Raw genomic sequence first — 14,934 nt, 5'->3', positions numbered from 1 at the left:
ATCACCAACCAATTATTGTCACGTTCAAAACAAATGCAGCATAGAAAGATTAATGTAATTTAATGCTTATTACTAACAGACTAGAGCAGTGAGAAGCTAAAAGCAAACTAAAAACACCTTCCCTCTATCCAGTCTCTTCCACATCCTCCCCTTGAGCAGTGCAGGGGAATGGGCAATGGGGGCTGTGGTCAGCCCCTGATGCTTCATCTCTGCTGCTCCTTCATGGTCCCTCCCTGCCCCTGCTCTCCGTGGGGTCCCTCCCATGGTGTTCTGGCACCCCCAGCCCCCTGCTCCACCGGGGCTCCTCCACGGGCTGCAGCGTGGAGATCTGCTCCATGTGGGACCCATGGGCTGCAGGGGGACAGCCTGCTCCACCAGGGGCCTCTCCCTGCACAGGCCGCAGGGGAACTGCTGCTGCCTGCCTGGAGCACCTCCTGCCCTCCTGCTGCACTGGCCTGGGGGCTGCAGGGCTGGGTCTTGCTGCTCTCTCCCAGCTGCAGTTGCACAGCAGGCTTTCTGTTTCTTTCTTCAGTCTGTTCTCACAGAGGCCCAAACAGTTTTGGTCCCTGGCTTGGCTCTGGCCAGCAGCAGGTCCCTTTGGAGCCGTCTGGAGCTGGCTCTGATCTGACATGGGGCAGCTGCTGGGCTCTGCTCACAGAGGCCACCCCTGCAGCCCCCTGCTACCAGGCCCTTGCCACATAAACCCAATACAAACACATCCTTACTTTGCATTTTACCAAATTAATGAGAAAAAAATAATATTTCTTACTGTACTACTGTAATAAAAGAAGCATGCTAATTCTTTTTTTTTTTTCTCTAGAGAAGTTTTCAGTGCTTTATTCACTCCACACCCAAAGATTTAAAAACTAAACAAGCAACAAATAAAACCACTATTTTTTTTCTAGCTTTTTATCACAAACGGTTTATTTCTGCAACTGCAAGTCTTCTGTGTTATGTATTTCCTGTAGCCAAAAGGATTCATGAACATGCCCAGCCTCATAGCACTTCAGAGCTATTTGAGGGCATTGCAGCTCACCAGTACAGTACTGCAGAAACACCAGAACAAAATATGGCCAAACTAATAGAGAAGCCAGGGGAGCTATACAGATATCACATGACACAGACAATCGCTGATTTAGACATCATCTCCGGACACAGAAGGGATTGTGTAACCTGATGAAAGACAAATTAACAAAAACTGTTCAGGGAAACTTCTCCATTTGCCAATATGGTTAATCAAATCAGGTTCTTAGTAAAGACCGATTACGTCTTTCCTATTGAATGAGAAATCTTGTGTAGAACATAAAGAGGAGACAGCATTGACAGCACTGTAACTTGCATTACAGTGATAGAAAAGAAAAAAAAAAAGGACTCATATGATTCACTAAGTTTCTAATGCACAAAAAGGAAACCATGCAAGCAAGAAATGGAGCAAGTAAGAAAAATACTTAATGCAGGTGGATAAAATAAGTGAGGGAGGGTGTCTAGTTCCCGGCCTCTGCCATGGGATTTGGTGAAGAAGAAGCACCTTAGGCAAGTCATGGAGAAAATAAAGAACTGCCTTGAATGGGTAGCAGTTAAATGATATCACAAGTTATATCAAGGTGAAATCTTGACAGTAAGGAAGGAAATAAAAAGAAATAAACTTTGAAAAATCTAATTTCCACCAAAAAAAAAAAAAAAAAAAAAAAAAATAAGATAAATGGATGTGATAAACAAGGGCAAATTGAAAAAGAAATCAATAATAATGAAGCAGCAGACAAATTTTCCTCCTCCCTGTGTATGGCTTTTCCCTTGAAAAGCTGAAGTCTTGAAGCAGATCATGTCAGTACAATCAGCTTGAAATACACTGAGGAATATTAGCAGCCATGTATGTTGCTTCAAAATTGCCAATAAGATAATGGTGTAATATGTTTTAGAAAAGTATGGCATTACAACAACAAATTACAAAATTATGGACAACTGCTATAAGAAATTGCCCTATTTAGGGCATGCAAACAGCTCTTTGTAGGGATGAAACACAGCCCTCATGTTACTTTTCCTATGCATATATTTCCGTCATTTTTGATTGAAAATAACATTGGAAAAGTTGTTTACAGTAAAGAACTGCATACAAATAATCTCCTGGCAAAGCAGGCAGTGAAGTGTGAATGCAGTGGTCTGAACAACCAAAGTGAAAATTAAACCATATGCCCACATAAATAAATAAATAAAAAGGATTGAGAAGCACTAGCAGGAGATGGGACTCATAGCTATTAGGGAAAACGAGTTAGCAACTAACATTCTTCATTTAATCTGCCACTACCAAACCACTGGAAAAGCATGCACCCAAGTGCATGGCAGGGGGAAGGACTGTGTTTACTGAAAAGACAATGAGTCAGGAAGAATTTGGTACTATAAGCTTAAGACGTACAGATTGCTTGCCTACAATGTGGAAGTTTCTTGCTGGAGTCTTTACTGCAAATCTGTTTGATTGGGATGAAGGTAATGGCAGGTTTCCCCAAGTACAGAAATGGTACTGAAAATGTAAAAAAGCAAAAATCCTTCTGACTTTCTGATAAAGCCATCCTTAAACATGCCAAAATAAATGCTAGGTAGACTACATGAAATCATATCTCCCTACTGGATTAGATCAGTAGTAACATGATTGAAAGTACTGTCTGTAGGGGGAACATATAGCAAGTGTGTTGGAGAAGTATGTGTTGTGCTTGGAATACAATTATAAAGTAATAAAGCAAGAGTACATAAGCTACGAGAATTTACAAAGTCAATTTCTGTCATTCTTTTCTTTTTAATATCCTCGTTTCTACTGTTTGCCATGTTGCAACATATAAAGAAATGCCTTTTAATGATGAGGGACAGGAAGCCCATTTCATATCTTTTATTTATAGATAGTCTGAAGTGAAAGGCAGAATGAAACCAAAATGAATTCACGGGTGACAGCTGCAGATGCTGTCTTAAAGGATTCAGAAATGGCATTGAGGTTAAAAAATGTGCATAATCTAAGATACTGAAAAGATATAAACAAAAAGCAAAGAAGAGATTGAACCAGCTTGGCAACTGTTTACAACACTATCCTGGTGTGTTTTCCACTTCGCATGTTCTTACACACAACACACACTAAGCACTATGCCATGAAAACAGCTCTCTGGAGGGGCTGCAACAGAATCCTCACGTTATTGACCTAGGCACTTATTTTGTCATTTTTGACTGAAAAGACATACAAAATAATAATTATATCTTAATGTCATGGAGATGTGGGGAAGGCAAGGAAACTCATGAGTGGGCTGTGAGCTGGATCCTTCTGAACGTCACTGTGAGATGGGAACAAACTGAACAGGGGTTATCTAAGAGATTTGGATAGGAAATAAAAATCTCAGCATCAGTGCTGAGATAGGCAGGTTTTATACTGCCAAGAGAGAAATAGCTAAAAACAACTGCAGATACCATGCAAAATGAGATGTGCTGAAGGACAGCTGACTATATATATGAGAGAGAAAATAGCCTGGCTAAAGTTTGGATCAAATAACAAACTAACTGGACAATATCTTGCTAATGAGACTAGGACATTAAGTAAATAACAAAATACACACAGATACAGATGGAAGAAATGACCTGGGGAGTGTTTTAGAAATGCTAGTGAAGAAACATCAATTTGCTTAAGGGCTGTTGAACCTGGCTTGCGAAAGAAAAACCAAGAGAAGAAGATTTAAATAGCTCAGACACAAACTATTTGTATGAGATATATCAACGTACGGGGACAGGATAGGAAAGGCAGTCTGGAATGCAGCATGGGTAGCCAAGGTCCAAGGTCCAACAGCTGCATTACAAATGGATCTATCAGCTCTGCTGGAGCAAAGTAATGGGAGGACAAAGCTGGTGTTATTGTGCATCACTAGAACGAGGGATTATAAATAGAAAAGAATTATTGTCACATCAACAAAGTAACAGATAATCAGACTTCAAAATGTTATGGGCAAAAATAGTTGCTTCTAATAAACTACACGCTAGAAGGCTAAAAAGAGGGAGAGTGCTTTGCTGAGGACATTTTTTGGCATCTGATGGGCATGCTTAATCGCAAGGTAAAAAATAAAATATTAACAGCAGGAAGTGAGAAGAATTTGGGATAGGAACAGGATAAAAGTACTTCCAAATACTTTTTATTTATTTATTTTGTGATCTCCCAACGGAGGTGTCACGACAAAAACTACTTAAACTAGAAAGGTCTTGGTGGATGAGTGAAAGTAGTGCTAACAGAAATACTTGTTTTGAATATTTCAGCATTATCAGAGTCTCTGGATTGACATTTTAGAGTTCAAGACCTTCAAGTCCATCAGAGACGCGGGTAGGTCCCTAAAACACTGGGGCACAAACACACCAGAGTCACACATAGATGCTCCCCTCCTGGCTGAGCTGGAGAAGGGCCTGAAGAGACAGGACAGTTGAGGGGATGCCCTGCTCCTCCAGCAGGTCCCTCCAGAAGAAGATGCCTACACCAAGGGCATCTAAAGTTTGGGCTTCACCGTGCCCAAACCACACAGCCCTTACTGGGGCGCAAAATGGCAGCCACCACCATGGAGCACCTTCTCCCTGCGGCTCTGCTGGCTGGCTGCCTCAAGCACGTTTGAGCTCTCCCTATATTCAAAGTATAGGGGAAGCTGAGGAGGTTATAAGAGGCTTTCTCCTAAAAATATAGGGAAGCTGAGGAGGATTGTAAGAGGCTTTCTCCTCAAAGTAGAGGGAAGCTGGGGAGACTTGTAACAGGTTTTCTCCTCAACAGGGCAGCAGAGGAGGTTCCTAAGAGGCTTTCTCTTCAGCTCTAGAATCGAAACTAAACAGCGACGACGGATGGAGGAGATTCCTCCCTGCGGAGCCCACCTCCCCGAGGCCACGACGGGGACACCCCCTGCGAACACCATGGCGGGCGGCCGCCATGGCGGGCCCCGCAGGCGGGGCTGAGGGGAGGTGGCGCCCGCCCGGTGCCGCCTCTTCCCCCGCTCGTTCCGCAGCCGGGCCCCAAAGCTCCTCCGAGGTAAGGGAGCGGGGTGAAGGGGTGCAGACAGCCAGGCTGGGGGCTAGAGGCTCGGGGTGAGCAGCACGACATGGCTGGGGGCTCCACGCTTCCCCCCGCGGGGCGGCGGTGGGGCACGGGCGGGCCTTCAGGCCTGGGCTGAGGGGCGGGAGGGTGGAAAGGGAGGTGAAGGAGAGCGCTTAAATACAGCGGCTGTGGAGAAATTCTGCCCAGAAATTAAAATCCGACCCCCTAAGCGGCCCAAGGTGCTGGGGCGGCCTCCTCTGTGGGGACCCTGCCTGACACCAGCCCCTCGGGGTGGTAAAGGAGCGTAAACAAGCCCCAGGGGACGGCTTTCTGCCCCTCACGCACCACAGGAGTGCACCAGGGAGAGGGACAGGGCGGTTTTTATTTTGGACAATTACCTGGTTTGACATTGGGGTTGGTTTGTGGCAGTGCCGACCCTTTACCCCTTTAGCAACCAGCCATGAAACTCACAATGTCTACTTTTGTGTCCACTTCTGTGCTCCCCCAGGCTTTCAGAGCAACGCAGTTTAATTAAAGGTGATCGCAGCCCTCAGTGCTGTGATAATTACAGTTAGTGGCTGGGTACTGACAGCCAGCAAAGCAAAGGCAGGGCAGGTTTTCTCCTGCATGTTCATCAGGCAGGTAGCAGGCCACTCAGCATGTGTGGCTCCAGGCTAACCACAACACGCCGCGGTTTCTATTTCTTGTTTCATAGTAGCTTTGGTATGCAAACAGAAAGCTAAAATTACTGCAGAGGTAAAGGAATTGAGGATGCAGGTCTGTAAGAAAGTAGGGAAGTTTGGAGAGTGCTGTGTTCAAGAGTTCAACTCTCCCTCTCCACTCTTCCCCATCTTCTGTATTTCCAAGCCCTAAATTTAACTTTTATTCTGTGTTCTGACTTCATCCTTGTTAGCTACTATGGCGCTCTCCTGCAAGACAGCAATAAAACTGATGCTAATGTAGGGCAGCAGAAAGTTAATGGAAGATCAGAAAGTGTTTGCAAGAGAGTCTTCTGACAGACTGTGGTGTTAAAGATGATTAAAGTTGTATTCATCTTTTCTGTTCCTGTAACTTACTCATGGGGTGTTTTATTTTTGAGTTTAACTTGCTCTTCTGTTCTTAACAGACCATGGCTCTGAAACAGGTTTCTAGCAATAAATGCTTCGAGGGTTTCCAGAAGGTGTTTGAACATGACAGGTAAACACTACAAAAACGATCTGAATGTTTATTTTTGAGCAGTGAATCCTTGGTATCATTTATGTCAGTATTCTTAGCCTGCGGGAAAATGTTTTCTCACTGTTATCCATATTTCAGTGAGGAATGTTGCCTTCTACTGTTTTGGCCGTGTTCTTATATTTCTATGTTAATATTTAACATGTTCAGTGTGCTTAGTGCTGCAGACCTGAGATGGGAAGCCAGCATTTTCACCTTTAAAGACAAGGGCCCCATTACTTTGGGTTTTCCTGCTTGTAGTACAGAGTCAGTCTGTACAAAGTTCGGTTCACTCTACTGTATATTTTGATTTTATGTACTCTGACAAAATGCCATGAACAGAGAGACACAATAGATGTGCTCGAGCTGTCTGATGAAGGTGAACAGGGAGGAATTAATTTTTAAATTTCTAATCAAAACGAAAAGCCGTTATTCTTAGATGAGCTTTTCATGACAATCTGAGGCTTTAGCATAAATTGGGCATTCAGTCTGTAGATTTAGCACACTGAAAACACTTCTCTCTTGGTGGAGCATGCTCTGGAGCATGTTCTGTAACTCGTGGTATGTTCTTCAGTAAAAGTTACTTTCCAGTGTAATATGCAAGGCTCAAGTTAAATATTTCTGGGGTTCAAAATTCTATTATCAAGCTGTTCTGTGTTAGCAACACTGCAAAATATGGCTTATTTGTAAGCCTGTGGTTTTGATGCCTTCCAAACAAGGTGGGAAGTTTAACTGTTGCCAATTCAACTGGCTAAGGCTGGGTTTTTAAACTGAATTTCACTTAATTTAACATGTTAGTTGTTATAATTCACTGAGTAAACCTGGTTTTGAATGAAATGCATTGATTCTGCTTTCTTTTTTTAATGCTATGGACCTTGTTAATTAAGTAGCGCTGATAACAAGGAGTGTTTTATTGATACAGTACAGAGCTAAAATGCAAAATGAAATTTGGAATCTACTTGCCTCCAAAAGCAGAGACTGGGAAGTGTCCTGTGCTGTATTGGCTCTCAGGTAAGTAACATGAATTTTAGGAATTTAAAAAGAGAGTCTTAAGCATATTTAGGCTACTGTGGCCTGCATGTTCATGGAAATAGAATAGATAAACTATTTTTCAAAACCTTTTCTGTCAGAAAGGTTTTGGAAACAGGAACGCTGTGGACAGTATGTAATGGACTATATTTTTCTTTCTTCTAGGGTTAACTTGTACAGAACAGAACTTTATAACAAAAGCTGGTTTTCAGCAAGCTGCAGCTGAACATGGCCTTATTGTAGTTGCACCAGACACCAGCCCACGTAAGTTTTAACAGAAAATATGACTGAAGATATTTCAGTTGTTAGTACACTGTCTTTATTCTCAAAGAATGGAGTGCTGCAGTTTGCTACAAAGTGTATTGCCCACCTGAGTCAGAATTTGACCTTGCCTCTGTATCGTTTGCTGGATTATATCATCTGTATTCTTAATAACAGGCTAGTAAAGGTCTGGCATTTGAAACTCTTTTATGGTTTCGGTTACTACAGCTAGAACAAAGGGGCCATTGAATTCAGTGTGAATGAGGAGAGGGAAAAAAGGGAAAACAAGAAGCGTGTGTTACCAGAAATGCTTGCACTTTATGGCTTGCTGAGGCTTAGAAAAAGCTCTTGAGAACCCTGTTGTCAGAAAGCTATAATGTTTACTTTTGATTCTATACAGTCTCCTGAAGCCTATTAAATCCACGTCTCCAGAGTGTTTTGGTACTTAAAGTTTAAAGCAAACCACAACACTTTCCCCTTGCAAGTGCAATAGAATGTTTCTTTAATACTGTTTTAAGATGATGCCTTGTTATTTTGCAAGGCTGAGCTTCTGTGTGATAGGAGAAACCTGAAAATGGTGGATCTATGGGAAATACAGTAACTTTGGGGGATTTGGGGTACAACGTTCAGTATTTGCTGGGTTCTGCTGAAGTCTCGTCAGTGCTGCTGTATGAGAAGAGTGCCACCTTTGTACATTTCCTAAGCTTTAGCACATCAGATCTGAATGCAGGTAATAGGGGAATGAAGTGATGTTCTTTCCAGAGGACAGTTCTCATACCTAGGCTTTGAAATTGTGTCAGGTCAAAAAAAATCTTTAAGTATGAAAACTTGACATACCTGTAGTTAAAACTTCTCTGTCAGGTTCTGGCAGAATTTACCTTTCCTCCTTTGTAGAGATTTGTTTTCCAGGTTTACTGACCAGTTGTGTGTTTTGTGTGTTTGTTTTCTTTTTCAAGTTTCTTTTTCCAGAATTTCCCTTAAGTTTCTTTCTAAGAAAAATGTTGCCTTCATTGCCCAGTAGGACTTTCTGACTCTTTGTTCATGTCTGAGGGTCTGAAGATAAGAGAATTTTGTATCCAACATACTGTCTAAGCACTCCCAACTCCCTCTGACTGCTGGACTCTTAAGTTACAAAACCAGTGAGTGCTCAAGGGCACGTCACTGGAGCAAACTCAACTTTGGTCCTTGCAAAAATCCGATTTCATATTGTGGCAAAGCGGCAGGTAGCTCTGAACAAATTGATGGGGATGGTCAAATTACACGTGGGCTAGAAAACCAATATAATTTTGGGTTGCTAAAACTAGGAACATTTTAGAAAAAGGAAGGCCATTATTTCCTATCAGAGCTAGAAAAATTACATTCTCTTCTGAAAAAGAAGCTTGTAAATCACAGGCTAATCAAAGGGAGAGTAAGAGATGGGTTGCATCGACTTTCAAGGAGATACTTGCAAATTTACTTTGGAAGCGTAGCCTTGGAAAAGAGGATACAACCCTGCAGTTATTCAGAGGAGAAATTACAGAAGTTTTATGGCAAGTTACAGGTGGGAGCAATGAAATGGACTGCAGAAAAAGTACAGTTACATACTTAAAAAAAAGGCAGGGACAGTCAGTGCTGTGGAATCTGAAGAACTGGAGCTGTACCAGATGCTGTTTGAAGCACATAAGCTGCTCTGGTGACAGGTAGTTCTGTTTTTCTAAGGGAAACAAAATTTTCCAGTTTCTGTTTGTCACAGTTTCCTGTACGTGACAGGATGAAGTCTAATAGCTGAGATAAACTGATCACACCAAGCAAAGATTAAAATTTTTTAAGAAGTCCCTGGGTAAATTGGAGGAAGCTTTACAGGCTTAGTGTAAGAGGGATTTGTGTGCTGTGCTTATTTATGAGGGGATACCGAAACAAGTTAGAGCTTTGCTACATCTGTTGGTAACGTCTAAGTGGCGTTTTGAAAGCCTTACTGAAATAACACTTGAAAAGTTGGTATTAGTGAAAGGAAATCTGAGTTGTGCTGCAGGTTGGAGGGCTAGAGACACGGGATTGAGCAACTAATGCCCAGAGTGTCTAACTTGAACGACAGTTTCTTTGATTCTGAGCATCTAGTAAAGATGATGTGGTAACTATAGAACCAATTTTCATGGCAGGTGGCTGCAATATTGAAGGAGAAGAAGAAAGCTGGGATTTTGGCACCGGTGCTGGTTTTTATGTGGATGCCACCGAAGAACCTTGGAAAACAAACTATAGGATGTACTCCTACGTCAAGGATGAGGTAAGCTGAAGAAGGAGTGCTCTCTGTTCCAAGCACTTAAGCTTGTTTAAGGTGATCTTGATAGCCTATAAGTGACTGTTGTTTCCTGCTTTCCTCTTTTTATTTTTTAGTCTTTTTTTTTTTCTTTAAATGGATTTATTATTTCTTTTCAATTCTTGATTGTTTCAGTGACTGAATTTATCAAGTTTTCAGGCTCTTCCTTCCCAAACAGTTACTGTGGTAAAAGTGAAGAGGGAGAGAACAGCACAGAGGTGATAACACCTAACTGGGAGTAAGCAGAAACTCCTTGAGTCTGCTTTCCTGCCTGAGATGTCACAGGATTGTTGTGCACTTCTAATCCTGATTTGTTAGTTGTGCAATCTCAGTTCTTATAAAATCTCTGCGCTGCTGATTCTGAAACAACCCCCTGCATTTCACTGCACCAGTGCTTCAGTTGTGTTGCTCACTTCGACTTCTTCCACTATCTGTCTTGGGGGTACGCCAATAATGGTGCAAATAATTTTTTCAAGAAAACTCACCTTTCTGGTCATTTATGGAAGCACATACATATGTATGGATCTACTAAAAGGAGACTGTGCATCTTGTGTTACTGGGCTATGATAAATCTCTGCAGAGATCTTTCAAATTGCTTATTGTTAGATGAGATGTTTTCTTTGTTTTTTGCAGTCCTGTTCAAATTGCCTTCAGGTCATGATCACAAATGTCAGGTAGAACCAAAGATGTGCCTTTGGTTTCATAGAACAGCTTGGATTGGAAGGGACCTTAAAGATCATCTAGATCCACCCCCCTGCCATGGGCAGGGACACCTCCCACCAGCCCAGGTTGCCCAAAGCCCCATCCAGCCTGGCCTTGAGCACCTCCAGGGATGGGGCAGCCACAGCTTCTCTGGGCAGCCTGTGCCAGGGCCTCACCACCCCCTGAGTGAAGATTTTCCTCCTAACAGCTAATCTGAATCTCTCCTCTTGTAGGTTAAAATAATTCCCCCTTGCCTGAGTAAAAAGGTGTTAGTTATTTGTGTACTACTTTGTCTAAACGCACTCAAGGTGCTTTAATGTTTTTATTCCACTCTTCCTTTACAGTTGCCTAAACTAATCAATGCCAATTTCCCTACTGATCCTGAACGGATGTCTATTTTTGGGCATTCCATGGGAGGTCATGGAGCTCTTATTCTTGCTCTGAAGAATCCTGGAAAGTACAAAGTAAGATATAGTCCAGCTTATATGCAGTATACTAAGGCTTATACAGACTTCCATACAAGTGAAGAAAGAAAACCTGATACCAAGTTCTGTTACAGTGTTAAATACATGCATAGTTTTAGTTGTAGTAGTTCATTGATAACTTATTATTAGAATAAGGAAGATTGCCAGAAACACTACTCTGGAATGTGTGAGTATTTGACATTAGTGAAATTGAAAATAAATAAATAAATAAATAAATAAATAAATAAAATAAATGCAAATTTTAAAAGCTAAGTTCAATTTCTTCTTGAAGATGAAGTTCTTCCAATTTAACTGTTATAAAATACAGGGACAAAAAAAAAAAAGGGGAAGTAGTACAATGGTTAGGACACCTAGCTCAGATGGTTGGTGGCAGTCCTGGTTTCTGGCTGTAGCTTCAAACAGCTTTTGAAAAGGTTTTTGGTTTGCTTCTAAAGGTTATCAGAAATCACTTTTCTTAACTCATGTGTTGTTTTATTTCGCACTTTCTTTCTCAACAGTCTGTGTCGGCTTTTGCTCCTATCTGCAACCCTATTCAGTGTCAGTGGGGGAAGAAAGCCCTTGGCGGATATCTGGGATCGGATGCAAGCAAATGGGAGGTAGGTGTTGGAACTCACAGGCCTTTAAAATGCATCAACGAGTGATCTGTAAATGCAGCAGGAGGCTGCAACAAAATTCTGGGGTGCTCCTGAGCTGGTATTGCTCTTTTACTGCTCTCCTAAGCATGGATAAGCATTGCACATGTCTGGCGGGTCTGTCTTGCTATTTGTTGCCTGATGGTGATTATAACAAATGTAATGAAATAGGAGGCTCTCATCAAATTGACTTAATTCTTCCTTGTTTTATGAAGATCTTAAAATGTGGGCTTAGAAGAAGTACGGGCAGTTTGAGACTTTCTGTAATGCATGGAAGCAGTGAGAATTTTAAAAGATTTAAAAGAAAAAAGGTATTACTGAAATACCTTCAGTATTTTTAGTTGCAGCAGAAACTTTTGTGCTATTCCTAGATTTAAGTCAGAAGGATCACTGTGACCAGGTATTCCAGTTTCCTTATATATAAACCCAAGCTGCAGATAAATCCCTTGTAAATTGGATTAAAATATCTCTTGGGAAGATATTCAGGCTCGAAATAAATACTACAGGAATAAAGAGCACTAGCTGTTAATTAAATAGTTTATATATTTTAAAATTGACAATTAAACTTCCTTAAATTTAGCAGAATGGATTTATTTTGCTAGAAGTGTGTTTTCTGGCTCCTTAACTTACTTTGAAGCTCCTCTGCAAACCCAGTCCGGTGTATCACCAGCAGGCATCAGGAATAGACTCAGGCATGCCTTTGACACAGATATGCAACCACTCATCTCTGTATTTCTGCCTAAAATCACCGTGTAGTATGTGCAAGGGTTGTTCTATGCCATAGACACAGCGCTCAGGTGAGTCTATGTCTACGGGGAAAATTCGTGACGTATGAATCCATCAGCTGGCTGCTTTTCAAGTGTGGAACAGAGATATTTATATATATTTTTTTCAGCATTGTTACTGATGTAAAAAAAGATTTGTTCTGGACTAGAGTGGTTGAAACAAAACAAATGTTTTCTCCTTACTTTTTGCATACTCTATTTGCTAATTTCCTAACTTTGATTTATACCCAAATTCCTCTTTTGTCATTAAGCAGAATTGTTTGTTTTTTGTTTTTTTTTTTCTTCCTCCAACCTCTCGTTATAGAGAAGTGCATGAGAGCCTGATCGTTCTTCCAAAGTTCAACGTGATGTCCTGATTCTTTTCTTGTGGTCAGCAAACTTGACCCAGTCTAACACACAGAATTGAACATTGTCTCTCTTTTATTTCTGCAGGCATACGATGCTACACAACTTGTGAAGTCCTATCCAGACTCTCGCCTGGACATCCTGATCGACCAAGGCAAAGACGACCAGTTCCTGTCAGCGGGCCAGCTCCTGCCGGACAACTTCATTGCCGCCTGCACCGAGAGGAAAATCCCAGTGGTCTTCAGGCTGCAGCAGGCAAGGCTGCACCAGCAGGCTTGGTGCTTGGTGATTTTTGGCTGTGTGTAGCAGGTAGTCAAAGAAGTTAGGTTTTGCTGTACCTCATCTGTCAAGGAGTGGGATATCCGTGAGGCCCAGCTGCGTTTTACCGCTAGGTGGGGTCAGGATTCTACTTTCAACGAACCGATCTGATCATCTTCAGCCAGCAGCAGGCTGAAGCAGCAGCACTTGTGATTTTTAACCGGTATCACAGACACTGTAAAGCTATACAGAAGTTGTGTTTTTGCAGGATTCCTTATCTGTGCTGTATCCTCATCGTGTTCAGTGCGGAGCTTTGTGGTTTAGCTTGCCTGTGTATGTGGAAATCAGGAAAGTTGTGGAATTGCTTGAAATCTTACATTCACTTAAAGACCTGGATGGAAGGATAGCGTTTCCTGCAGTGCAGTGACCCAGAGTAGCACCACACTGAGGGCACTGGGGTCTTTGTAAGCAAGTGGCAACGTCAGGCCAGACCCAGTGAGGGCTTTGTTACGTCCTCACTGATCTATCCTAAGGGCTTTTATACAGCCCTGTGCCACAAGATAAGTTAATGCTGACAAACTGGAACAGTTCAGAGGTTTCTTTGTAATTTTAACATAGTGCTGGAGCATTAACTCAGACTTGGGCTGTGTTCTTATACCCTGTATTTTACCAGTAGGGCAATGCCAGTGAGGGGAACTACTCTGATTGCATCCTGCCCTGCAGCTGACTCTTGCTGTTACCCAACTCTAACTCACATACCCCAATTAGGGCAGGTGAAGGTACATTTGTTGTTCACCTTCCCATGCTCAGCCTGTTAGTTAGGAATGTTTTGCAGTTTTTATATATAAGGCAGGTGTTTTTGATTTCTTAAAACAGATTAAAACCTAAGAGACATTAACTTCCCTAGTAGACAGTGTAGCACGATTGCTTTATCACCAACTATGTATGTTTGCTGATCTCTTTTCTGCTGTTCTTTTCTAGGGTTACGATCACAGCTATTTTTTCATTTCTACGTTTATCAACGACCACATCAAGCACCATGCAAAATACCTTAATGCTTGAACTACATGGATGGAAGTGTCATCTGCTGATGTGAATCCGGAGGTACAGGTGAACACAACAGAAATCATTTGCTGAAGCAGCATCTGTAAAATGGAGCTCTTTTGATTGTACTGAAAATGCAATAAAGTCTCACTTGATTTGATGTGTGTGTTTTAGAGTAAGTATTTTGAATTTTCTTGCAAGCTTTGAAAACTTGCCCACTACCATGCATTCTAGGTCAAGCTGAGCCCACCTGTAACACACAGAGGGGGAAAGGCAGCCTTTGCTTCCCCGGGGAAGGGTGTGCTGTCTGGATTTGCTTAGCTGCAATCCCAGGCTACTCTGAGACTTTCTTTGTATTTAAAGAAAATGGTTGTGCCATTTTCTCATTCCCTAAGGAGTACAAGCACCTGCACGTTACACTAGAGGTGATTAAAAAGCAGGTTTAACCCTGTAATTTAAGTGCTTTTAGCTGCTGTTTCAGAGCTGCTGGGTTAATGGTAGGAAACAGCTTGCCCTGCATGGGAGGAAAAAAGGCCCTTTTGTACCTGATACGTTTTTATGGTGTCATTCTAAGTCTCCCATTCTTCTGTGGATAGGGGTGGGGAGGTTTTTTTTCCTCTGCTCTTAGACTACAGTCCTCCAGGAGCTCAACTGCAATGTTGGCTTTTCCAAACAACAGGACAGCTACAGTTTTGGAGCTGAAAATACTTTTCATCGCCACTACTCAGCACTGTTTTTGTGATAAAACTTTGCATTTCCACACTCTGCTGCTTTCCTCTTTGCAAGTGGCCCTCAGTTGCCCTGCTTGTGAATGGGAGCAGCTTCAGGTGAGTGTCAGCAGGGCTCT

At 42.0% G+C, this 14,934-nt stretch overlaps 1 protein-coding gene across 3 annotated transcripts; it reads left to right on the top strand.

Annotated features, from left to right (window-relative positions):
* The first annotated feature begins 4,886 nt into the window (after window positions 1-4,886).
* Window positions 4,887-14,247, top strand: ESD (esterase D). Of its 3 annotated transcripts, none has more exons than XM_027471743.3 (9): window positions 4,887-5,032; window positions 6,165-6,235; window positions 7,173-7,261; window positions 7,445-7,543; window positions 9,679-9,803; window positions 10,883-11,002; window positions 11,521-11,619; window positions 12,873-13,040; window positions 14,025-14,247. In XM_027471743.3, exons 1-9 carry the CDS (start codon window positions 4,934-4,936, stop codon window positions 14,103-14,105), a joined length of 951 nt encoding a protein of 316 aa, XP_027327544.1. In that variant the 5' UTR covers window positions 4,887-4,933; the 3' UTR covers window positions 14,106-14,247. The 3 variants fall into 3 exon arrangements, with proteins under 3 accessions (XP_027327544.1, XP_027327551.1, XP_027327557.1); XM_027471750.3 differs by having other exon boundaries at window positions 4,973-5,088; XM_027471756.3 differs by having other exon boundaries at window positions 4,988-5,032; window positions 7,141-7,261.
* Window positions 14,248-14,934: the final 687 nt, after the last annotated feature.

The sequence above is a fragment of the Anas platyrhynchos genome, chromosome 1, assembly GCF_047663525.1.
Source record: "Anas platyrhynchos isolate ZD024472 breed Pekin duck chromosome 1, IASCAAS_PekinDuck_T2T, whole genome shotgun sequence".
NCBI classification, from domain to species: Eukaryota; Metazoa; Chordata; class Aves; order Anseriformes; family Anatidae; genus Anas; species Anas platyrhynchos.
This window is presented reverse-complemented; position numbering and strand designations above follow the sequence as displayed.